This window comes from Phyllobates terribilis, unplaced genomic scaffold (assembly GCF_046119375.1).
Source record: "Phyllobates terribilis strain yellow unplaced genomic scaffold, ASM4611937v1 Scaffold_3227__1_contigs__length_85512, whole genome shotgun sequence".
Lineage (NCBI taxonomy): Eukaryota > Metazoa > Chordata > Amphibia > Anura > Dendrobatidae > Phyllobates > Phyllobates terribilis.
Window position 1 is genome coordinate 24,648 of NW_027365981.1, and position 11,497 is coordinate 36,144.

Here is an 11,497-nt window from a genome sequence, read left to right on the forward strand (position 1 = left end):
GAGACTGGAGCCGGAGACGGGGGCCACGAGACTGGAGCCGGAGGCCACGAGACTGGAGCCGGAGACGGGGGCCACGAGACCGGAGACGGGGGCCACGAGACCGGAGCGGGAGACGGGGGCCACGAGACCGGAGCTGGAGACTGGGGGCCCCGAGACCGGAGCTGGAGACGGGGGCCACGAGACTGGAGCTGGAGACGGGGGCCACGAGACTGGAGCGGGAGACGGGGGCCACGAGACCGGAGCTGGAGACGGGGGGCCCCGAGACCGGAGCTGGAGACGGGGGGCCATGAGACTGGAGCGGGAGACGGGGGCCACGAGACTGGAGCTGGAGACGGGGGCCACGAGACTGGAGCGGGAGACGGGGGCCACGAGACTGGAGCGGGAGACGGGGGCCACGAGACCGGAGCGGGAGACGGGGGCCACGAGACTGGAGCTGGAGATGGGGGGCCACGAGACTGGAGCTGGAGACGGGGGGCCACAAGACTAGAGTGGGAGACAGGGGGCCACGAGACTGGAGACGGGGGCCACGAGACCGGAGCTGGAGACAGGGAGACCGGAGCGGGAGACGGGGGCCACGAGACTGGAGCGGGAGACGGGGGCCACGAGACTGGAGCGGGAGACGGGGGCCACGAGACTGGAGCGGGAGACGGGGGCCACGAGACCGGAGCTGGAGACGGGGGGCCATGAGACTAGAGTGGGAGACGGGGGGCCACGAGACTGGAGACGGGGGCCACGAGACCGGAGCTGGAGACATGGAGACCGGAGCGGGAGACAGGGGCCACGAGACTGGAGCGGGAGACGGGGGCCACGAGACTGGAGCCGGAGACGGGGGCCACGAGACCGGAGACGGGGGCCACGAGACTGGAGCCGGAGACGGGGGCCACGAGACTGGAGCCGGAGACGGGGGCCACGAGACTGGAGCCGGAGACGGGGGCCACGAGACTGGAGCCGGAGACGGGGGCCACGAGACTGGAGACGGGGGCCACGAGACTGGAGCCGGAGACGGGGGCCACGAGACTGGAGCCGGAGACGGGGGCCACGAGACTGGAGCCGGAGCCGGGGGCCACGAGACTGGAGCCGGAGCCGGGGGCCACGAGACTGGAGCCGGAGACGGGGGCCACGAGACTGGAGACGGGGGCCACGAGACCGGAGCGGGAGACGGGGGCCACGAGACCGGAGCGGGAGACGGGGGCCACGAGACTGGAGCTGGAGACGGGGGGCCACGAGACTGGAGCTGGAGACGGGGGGCCACAAGACTAGAGTGGGAGACAGGGGGCCACGAGACTGGAGACGGGGGCCACGAGACCGGAGCTGGAGACGGGGGCCACGAGACTGGAGCGGGAGACGGGGGCCACGAGACTGGAGCGGGAGACGGGGGCCACGAGACTGGAGCGGGAGACGGGGGCCACGAGACCGGAGCTGGAGACGGGGGGCCATGAGACTAGAGTGGGAGACGGGGGGCCACGAGACTGGAGACGGGGGCCACGAGACCGGAGCTGGAGACATGGAGACCGGAGCGGGAGACGGGGGCCACGAGACTGGAGCCGGAGACGGGGGCCACGAGACTGGAGCCGGAGACGGGGGCCACGAGACTGGAGCCGGAGACGGGGGCCACGAGACTGGAGCCGGAGACGGGGGCCACGAGACTGGAGCGGGAGACGGGGGCCACGAGACTGGAGCGGGAGACGGGGGCCACGAGACTGGAGCGGGAGACGGGGGCCACGAGACTGGAGCGGGAGACGGGGGCCACGAGACTGGAGCGGGAGACGGGGGCCACGAGACTGGAGCGGGAGACGGGGGCCACGAGACTGGAGCGGGAGACGGGGGCCACGAGACTGGAGCCGGAGACGGGGGCCACGAGACTGGAGCCGGAGACGGGGGCCACGAGACTGGAGCCGGAGACGGGGGCCACGAGACTGGAGCCGGAGACGGGGGCCACGAGACTGGAGCCGGAGACGGGGGCCACGAGACTGGAGCCGGAGACGGGGGCCACGAGACTGGAGCCGGAGACGGGGGCCACGAGACTGGAGCCGGAGACGGGGGCCACGAGACTGGAGCCGGAGACGGGGGCCACGAGACTGGAGCCGGAGACGGGGGCCACGAGACTGGAGCCGGAGACGGGGGCCACGAGACTGGAGCCGGAGGCGGGGGCCACGAGACTGGAGCCGGAGGCGGGGGCCACGAGACTGGAGCCGGAGGCGGGGGCCACGAGACTGGAGCCGGAGGCGGGGGCCACGAGACTGGAGACGGGGGCCACGAGACTGGAGCCGGAGACGGGGGCCACGAGACTGGAGCCGGAGACGGGGGCCACGAGACCGGAGCCGGAGACGGGGGCCACGAGACCGGAGCGGGAGACGGGGGCCACGAGACCGGAGCTGGAGACTGGGGGCCCCGAGACCGGAGCTGGAGACTGGGGGCCCCGAGACCGGAGCGGGAGACGGGGGGCCATGAGACCGGAGCGGGAGACGGGGGCCACGAGACCGGAGCGGGAGACGGGGGCCACGAGACTGGAGCCGGAGACGGGGGCCACGAGACTGGAGCCGGAGACGGGGGCCACGAGACTGGAGCCGGAGACGGGGGCCACGAGACCGGAGACGGGGGCCACGAGACTGGAGCCGGAGACGGGGGCCACGAGACTGGAGCCGGAGGCCACGAGACTGGAGCCGGAGACGGGGGCCACGAGACCGGAGACGGGGGCCACGAGACCGGAGACGGGGGCCACGAGACCGGAGACGGGGGCCACGAGACCGGAGACGGGGGCCACGAGACCGGAGACGGGGGCCACGAGACCGGAGCCGGAGACGGGGGCCACGAGACCGGAGCGGGAGACGGGGGCCACGAGACCGGAGCTGGAGACTGGGGGCCCCGAGACCGGAGCTGGAGACTGGGGGCCCCGAGACCGGAGCGGGAGACGGGGGGCCATGAGACCGGAGCGGGAGACGGGGGCCACGAGACCGGAGCGGGAGACGGGGGCCACGAGACCGGAGCGGGAGACGGGGGCCACGAGACTGGAGCCGGAGACGGGGGCCACGAGACTGGAGCCGGAGACGGGGGCCACGAGACTGGAGCCGGAGACGGGGGCCACGAGACCGGAGACGGGGGCCACGAGACTGGAGCCGGAGACGGGGGCCACGAGACTGGAGCCGGAGGCCACGAGACTGGAGCCGGAGACGGGGGCCACGAGACCGGAGACGGGGGCCACGAGACCGGAGCGGGAGACGGGGGCCACGAGACCGGAGCTGGAGACTGGGGGCCCCGAGACCGGAGCTGGAGACGGGGGCCACGAGACTGGAGCTGGAGACGGGGGCCACGAGACTGGAGCGGGAGACGGGGGCCACGAGACCGGAGCTGGAGACGGGGGGCCCCGAGACCGGAGCTGGAGACGGGGGGCCATGAGACTGGAGCGGGAGACGGGGGCCACGAGACTGGAGCTGGAGACGGGGGCCACGAGACTGGAGCGGGAGACGGGGGCCACGAGACTGGAGCGGGAGACGGGGGCCACGAGACCGGAGCGGGAGACGGGGGCCACGAGACTGGAGCTGGAGATGGGGGGCCACGAGACTGGAGCTGGAGACGGGGGGCCACAAGACTAGAGTGGGAGACAGGGGGCCACGAGACTGGAGACGGGGGCCACGAGACCGGAGCTGGAGACAGGGAGACCGGAGCGGGAGACGGGGGCCACGAGACTGGAGCGGGAGACGGGGGCCACGAGACTGGAGCGGGAGACGGGGGCCACGAGACTGGAGCGGGAGACGGGGGCCACGAGACTGGAGCGGGAGACGGGGGCCACGAGACCGGAGCTGGAGACGGGGGGCCATGAGACTAGAGTGGGAGACGGGGGGCCACGAGACTGGAGACGGGGGCCACGAGACCGGAGCTGGAGACATGGAGACCGGAGCGGGAGACAGGGGCCACGAGACTGGAGCGGGAGACGGGGGCCACGAGACTGGAGCCGGAGACGGGGGCCACGAGACCGGAGACGGGGGCCACGAGACTGGAGCCGGAGACGGGGGCCACGAGACTGGAGCCGGAGACGGGGGCCACGAGACTGGAGCCGGAGACGGGGGCCACGAGACTGGAGCCGGAGACGGGGGCCACGAGACTGGAGCCGGAGACGGGGGCCACGAGACTGGAGCCGGGGGCCACGAGACTGGAGACGGGGGCCACGAGACTGGAGCCGGAGACGGGGGCCACGAGACTGGAGCCGGAGACGGGGGCCACGAGACTGGAGCCGGAGACGGGGGCCACGAGACTGGAGCCGGGGGCCACGAGACTGGAGCCGGAGCCGGGGGCCACGAGACTGGAGCCGGAGACGGGGGCCACGAGACTGGAGCCGGAGACGGGGGCCACGAGACTGGAGCCGGAGACGGGGGCCACGAGACTGGAGCCGGAGACGGGGGCCACGAGACTGGAGCCGGAGACGGGGGCCACGAGACTGGAGCCGGAGACGGGGGCCACGAGACTGGAGCCGGAGACGGGGGCCACGAGACTGGAGCCGGAGACGGGGGCCACGAGACTGGAGCCGGAGACGGGGGCCACGAGACTGGAGCCGGAGACGGGGGCCACGAGACTGGAGCCGGAGACGGGGGCCACGAGACTGGAGCCGGAGACGGGGGCCACGAGACTGGAGCCGGAGACGGGGGCCACGAGACTGGAGCCGGAGACGGGGGCCACGAGACTGGAGCCGGAGACGGGGGCCACGAGACTGGAGCCGGAGACGGGGGCCACGAGACTGGAGCCGGAGACGGGGGCCACGAGACTGGAGCCGGAGACGGGGGCCACGAGACTGGAGCCGGAGACGGGGGCCACGAGACTGGAGCCGGAGACGGGGGCCACGAGACTGGAGCCGGAGACGGGGGCCACGAGACTGGAGCCGGAGACGGGGGCCACGAGACTGGAGCCGGAGACGGGGGCCACGAGACTGGAGCCGGAGACGGGGGCCACGAGACTGGAGCCGGAGACGGGGGCCACGAGACTGGAGCCGGAGACGGGGGCCACGAGACTGGAGCCGGAGACGGGGGCCACGAGACTGGAGCCGGAGACGGGGGCCACGAGACCGGAGCGGGAGATGGGGAGACCGGAGCTGGAGACTGGGGGCCCCGAGACCGGAGCTGGAGACGGGGGGCCCCGAGACCGGAGCTGGAGACGGGGGGCCCCGAGACCGGAGCGGGAGACGGGGGCCACGAGACCGGAGCGGGAGACGGGGGCCACGAGACTGGAGCGGGAGACGGGGGCCACGAGACTGGAGACGGGGGCCACGAGACTGGAGACGGGGGCCACGAGACTGGAGACGGGGGCCACGAGACTGGAGCCGGAGACGGGGGCCACGAGACCGGAGACGGGGGCCACGAGACTGGAGCCGGAGACGGGGGCCACGAGACTGGAGACGGGGGCCACGAGACTGGAGCCGGAGACGGGGGCCACGAGACTGGAGCGGGAGACGGGGGCCACGAGACTGGAGCCGGAGACGGGGGCCACGAGACTGGAGCGGGAGACGGGGCCACGAGACTGGAGCGGGAGACGGGGGCCACGAGACTGGAGACGGGGGCCACGAGACTGGAGCCGGAGACGGGGGCCACGAGACGAGCGGGAGACGGGGCCACGAGACTGGAGCGGGAGACGGGGGCCACGAGACTGGAGACGGGGGCCACGAGACTGGAGACGGGGGCCACGAGACTGGAGACGGGGGCCACGAGACTGGAGACGGGGGCCACGAGACTGGAGACGGGGGCCACGAGACTGGAGACGGGGGCCACGAGACTGGAGACGGGGGCCACGAGACTGGAGCCGGGGGCCACGAGACTGGAGACGGGGGCCACGAGACTGGAACCGGAGACGGGGGCCACGAGACTGGAGCCGGAGACGGGGGCCACGAGACTGGAGCCGGAGACGGGGGCCACGAGACTGGAGCCGGAGACGGGGGCCACGAGACTGGAGCCGGAGACGGGGGCCACGAGACTGGAGCCGGAGACGGGGGCCACGAGACTGGAGCCGGAGACGGGGGCCACGAGACTGGAGCCGGAGACGGGGGCCACGAGACTGGAGCCGGAGACGGGGGCCACGAGACTGGAGCCGGAGACGGGGGCCACGAGACTGGAGCCGGAGACGGGGGCCACGAGACTGGAGCCGGAGACGGGGGCCACGAGACTGGAGCCGGAGACGGGGGCCACGAGACTGGAGCCGGAGACGGGGGCCACGAGACTGGAGCCGGAGACGGGGGCCACGAGACTGGAGCCGGAGACGGGGGCCACGAGACTGGAGCCGGAGACGGGGGCCACGAGACTGGAGCCGGAGACGGGGGCCACGAGACTGGAGCCGGAGACGGGGGCCACGAGACTGGAGCCGGAGACGGGGGCCACGAGACTGGAGCCGGAGACGGGGGCCACGAGACTGGAGCCGGAGACGGGGGCCACGAGACTGGAGCCGGAGACGGGGGCCACGAGACTGGAGCCGGAGACGGGGGCCACGAGACTGGAGCCGGAGACGGGGGCCACGAGACTGGAGCCGGAGACGGGGGCCACGAGACTGGAGCGGGAGATGGGGAGACCGGAGCGGGAGATGGGGAGACCGGAGCTGGAGACTGGGGGCCCCGAGACTGGAGCGGGAGATGGGGGGGCCACGAGACCGGAGCTGGAGACGGGGGGCCATGAGACTGGAGCGGGAGATGGGGGGGCCACGAGACTGGAGCGGGAGACGGGGGGCCACGAGTAGAGTGTAGTACAGACTGTGGTCATGAGCTATCCTCCAGTCTCACCCAGAGCTGCGCCTCATGGCTATCCTCCAGTCACACCCAGAGCTGCGCCTCATGTCTATCCTCCAGTCACGCCCAGAGCTGCACCTCATATCTATGCTCTGGTCACACCCTGAGCTGCACTTCAAATCTATCCTCCCAGAGTATAGTCATTATGTGCAGCTCTGGATGTGACTGGAGCATAGATATGATGTACAGCTCTAGGTGTGACTGGAGTACAGGACCTGCTGTAGAGCAGAGAGCGTTATTTGGCGATTGTCTGGCTGTATTCCTCCGCTCACCCCCGGAGCTGCAGCGAGGACTGTCAGGTGTGTGACGCTGCGCTCTTCGTGCCTCTATATAAAGCTGAGGTGTGATCACAGCCCCGTCACTCGCTGGTGATCTGCCGCCTGACAGCCCGGCGGGGGGAGGGGCAGGGGATAGATATAGATAGATAGATAGATATATACAGTACAGACCAAAAGTTTGGACACACCTTCTCATTTAAAGATATAAAAAGGAACTACAGACCTTTGCCAAAGAGACCCTTGACAAACCACAATCCTTCTGGGAAAATGTTCTGTGGACAGATGAAACAAAAATAGAGCTTTTTGACAACGCAAAGCAACAGTTTGTTTACTGATGGCGGAATGAAGCTTATAAGGAAAAGAACACCTTACCAACAGTTAAGCATGGTGGAGGATCCATAATGCTGTGGGGTTGCTTTGCTGCGTCTGGTACAGAGCTGTTACATTGTATCACTTCTCAGGCTTTGTGTCATGTGACGCGTGATGTCACCGCCTTTGTCTCCCCCCCCCCCCCCACAGTGTGGCAAAGGAGCTGAAAACTTCGACAAGTTCTTCACCCGCGGGCAGCCGGTTCTGACGCCCCCCGACCAGCTGGTCATCTCCAACATCGACCAGGCCGACTTCGAGGGCTTCTCCTTCATCAACCAGCAGTTTGTGCACCCCAGCCTGCAGAGCGCGCCATGAGCCGCCGCCGCCGCCGAGGAAACACCCGTAACCCTGAAATTTTAAGGTCGCCATGAAAAAAAAGAAAAAAATGTGAAAAATCATGAAAAATCCTGAAAATTCCAGGGTTAAAATATCCTGCAAAAATGTTGTAACCTGGAGAATAATCAGCGTCCACGGCCTCCACCAGGGGGGGGCGCCACTAGATTAGGAGGTGGGCGGCAGACGGTACGGCCCCCCCGGAGCGGCGGTGGGCGTGGCTTCTACTACCCGACGGTACGCGTGGCTAATCTCCGCACATAGGCGATATACTGAGATTTGTTTTCTAATTTTGGGGTAATTTGCCCCCGTTCTCGGGGCGGGGGGCTGTAATTTCCGCATGTTTCCTTCTCGTGATTTCTCTTTTTTCCGTTTTTCTTTGTATTCGTGGATTTCCGGCTTTTCGACTTCCGGTTGCCGCGGCGACGTTTGTCTCGGAATGTTCCAGATCTTCTATATTTCTATACGATGTTCGGGGGTTTTTTTACCTTTTTTTATCCCGGGATTTCGGGCTGTTGGCGCGGTGCATGCGGGGAGACCTGCCGTTTGGCTTTGCATGGCCGATCTCCCGGGGGTCCGAATCCTTCTAGAACTTTCTGCTCCGGGATTTTTTTTTTTTTTTTTTTTTTTAATTTGCAGTAAAAAATAATTATTTTTTTTTTCCAATTCACTCATTGAAATTTGTGCCAAAAATGAGATTTTTCCGGTCATTTCCGCGCAGTTTTCGGCTCCGCCCTCTTTGCTGCCAAATATCATGATGTCACTGAAGCCATAGATCAGCGGCAGCAGAACCTGTCAGCTGGGGAACTACAACCCCCAGCAATGCCCCTCCTCTGGGAACGTTTACTCTTCAGTTTTGAGAAAATTCTGCTCCATTTTTATGATTTCCGTCAGGAGAACTACAACCCCCAGCGGAGCCTGCGGGGGAGGGCCTGCCCCGCTCAGTGTTAGATCTGCCATATGAAGACATAGTACAGAACGACTACTACTCCTATCATTGTCTAAACTACTAAGCATATAATCCATACCCACATTATAATGTATCGGGTGACGTAATAACTGTGTCTCGCTCCCCTATAATCAGTGACTGAGCGTCGCCATCTGTCCCGGAAACTGTCAGCAAGCTGCTACCAACCAACTAGGGGGAGGTAATGTACATGGGGGCGGAGTATTATCATGGACATGGGGGCGGAGTATTATCATGGACATGGGGGCGGAGTATTATCATGGACATGGGGGCGGAGTATTATCATGGACATGGGGGCGGAGTATTATCATGGACATGGGGGCAGAGTATTATCATGGACATGGGGGCGGAGTATTATCATGGACATGGGGGCGCGGAGTATTATCATGAACATGGGGGCGGAGTATTATACAGAGGGAGGATATAAAAGTGTCCAAACACGGGTCGCACCGGCAGCCGCTCACCATATCAGATCCGTCAGCAGCAGCTTGCTGATGGTTTCCAGGACTGGATGCGCGGTTTTCGTTGGCGGCAGTGGTGCCCCTCGCATGTCGCCTGTCATCGTGATGCTGTGGGGGGCGCCGCTGCTCGTCTGGATCTGAAGTGTTTACTGTGAACGTCTGACTGTTTCCCTCCGGTCACGGGTGCAGCACGACCCCGCGGGGACAGCGAGGAGGACGGATTCCGGGGGATGTAATTGTCTGTCGCTCCCCCACATTAGCTTCCAATACATGTAACCCAAGCAATGTCTTTTCAATAAATTCCTCTTGTTGTATCAGTTGTGTGATGTCCGGCGGATGATGGGAGTCACAGGACGATGGGAGTCACAGGAGGGCTCCTTATGAACTGCTCTATGTAGTGTTTAAAAGCTTCTATTCCTCCAGTCACCTCCAGAGCTGCACTCACTATTCTGCTGTTACATCCTGTCTAATCCTCCAGTCACCTCCAGAGCTGCAGTCACTCTTCTGCTGTTACACCCTGTCTTATTCTCCAGTCACCTCCAGAGCTGCACTTTATTCTGCTGTTACATCGTGTCTTATACTCCAGTCACCTCCAGAGCTGCACTCACTATTCTGCTGTTACATCGTGTCTTATCCTCCAGTCACCTCCAGAGCTGCAGACACTATTCTTCTGTGACATCATGTCTTATCCTCCAGTCACCTCCAGAGCTGCAGTCACTATTCTGCTGTTACATCCTGTCTAATCCTCCAGTCACCTCCAGAGCTGCAGTCACTATTCTGCTGTTACATCCTGTCTTATTCTCCAGTCACCTCCAGAGCTGCACTTTATTCTGCTGTTACATCGTGTCTAATCCTCCAGTCACCTCCAGAGCTGCAGTCACTATTCTGCTGTTACATCGTGTCTTATCCTCCAGTCACCTCCAGAGCTGCAGTCACTATTCTGCTGTTACATCATGTCTTATCCTCCAGTCACCTCCAGAGCTGCAGTCACTATTCTGCTGTTACATCGTGTCTTATCCTCCAGTCACCTCCAGAGCTGCAGTCACTATTCTGCTGTTACATCGTGTCTTATCCTCCAGTCACCTCCAGAGCTGCAGTCACTATTCTGCTGTTACATTGTGTCTTATCCTCCAGTCACCTCCAGAGCTGCGGTCACTATTCTGCTGTTACATCGTGTCTTATCCTCCAGTCACCTCCAGAGCTGAAGTCACTATTCTGTTGTTACATCGTGTCTTATCCTCCAGTCACCTCCAGAGCTGCAGTCACTATTCTGCTGTTACATCGTGTCTTATCCTCCAGTCTCATCCAGAGCTGCAGTCACTATTCTCCGGTTACGTCATGTCGTATCCTCCAGTCACCTCCAGAGCTGCACTCACTATTCTGCTGTTACATCGTGTCTTATCCTCCAGTAACCTCCAGAGCTGCAGTCACTATTCTGCTGTTACATCATGTCTTATCCTCCAGTCACCTCCAGAGCTGCAGTCACTATTCTGCTGTTACATCCTGTCTTATTCTCCAGTCACCTCCAGAGCTGCAGTCACTATTCTTCTGTGACATCATGTCTTATCCTCCAGTCACCTCCAGAGCTGCAGTCACTATTCTGCTGTTACGTAATGTCTTATCCTCCAGTCACCTCCAGAACTGCACTCACTATTCTGCTGTTACATCATGTCTTATCCTCCACTCACCTCCAGAGCTGCAGTCACTATTCTGCTGTTACATCATGTCTTATCCTCCAGTCACCTCCAGAGCTGCAGTCACTATTCTGCTGTTACATCACGTCTTATCCTCCAGTCACCTCCAGAGCTGCAGTCACTATTCTGCTGTTACATCATGTCTTATCCTCCAGTCACCTCCAGAGCTGCAGTCACTATTCTGCTGTTACATCGTGTCTTATTCTCCAGTCACCTCCAGAGCTGCAGTCACTATTCTGCTGTTACATCATGTCTTATCCTCCAGCCACCTCCAGAGCTGCAGTCACTATTCTGCTGTTACATCGTGTCTTATCCTCCAGTCACCTCCAGAGCTGCAGTCACTATTCTGCTGTTACATTGTGTCTTATCCTCCTGAGCTGGGAGCTTACAATAGACAGTTAACCCGTCCGTGGCTGGAGCCATTTCTCACTCTGCAGTTTCTGCTTTGCCTCTGGTACTGAGAATGTTTTATGAACCAGGAGGCTCAGGATGAAAAATAAAGACGTGGTTCATACACTGGAGTAACTGCAGGGAATGAAAACCTGAGTGTGCACCCCCTGCAGGAGGAAGTGAGAAAGACAGCACCTGTCCAGTGCTGAGCACAGACCCGGTATGGAGTATCGAGCCCCCTCCCC

General features: G+C 63.8%; 1 protein-coding gene across 1 annotated transcript in view; it reads left to right on the forward strand.

Moving 5' to 3' along the window:
- The window catches only part of LOC141247741 (protein kinase C alpha type-like), a gene marked incomplete at its 5' end in the record, with an annotated part of 31,416 nt that extends 21,934 nt beyond the window's left edge, over positions 1-9,482 (forward strand). The window contains one exon of the mRNA XM_073669257.1: positions 7,558-9,482. Coding sequence (XP_073525358.1) covers positions 7,558-7,722 — 165 coding nt within the window. The remainder of the gene's footprint in view (positions 1-7,557) is intronic.
- Between the last annotated feature and the right edge of the window lie 2,015 nt (positions 9,483-11,497).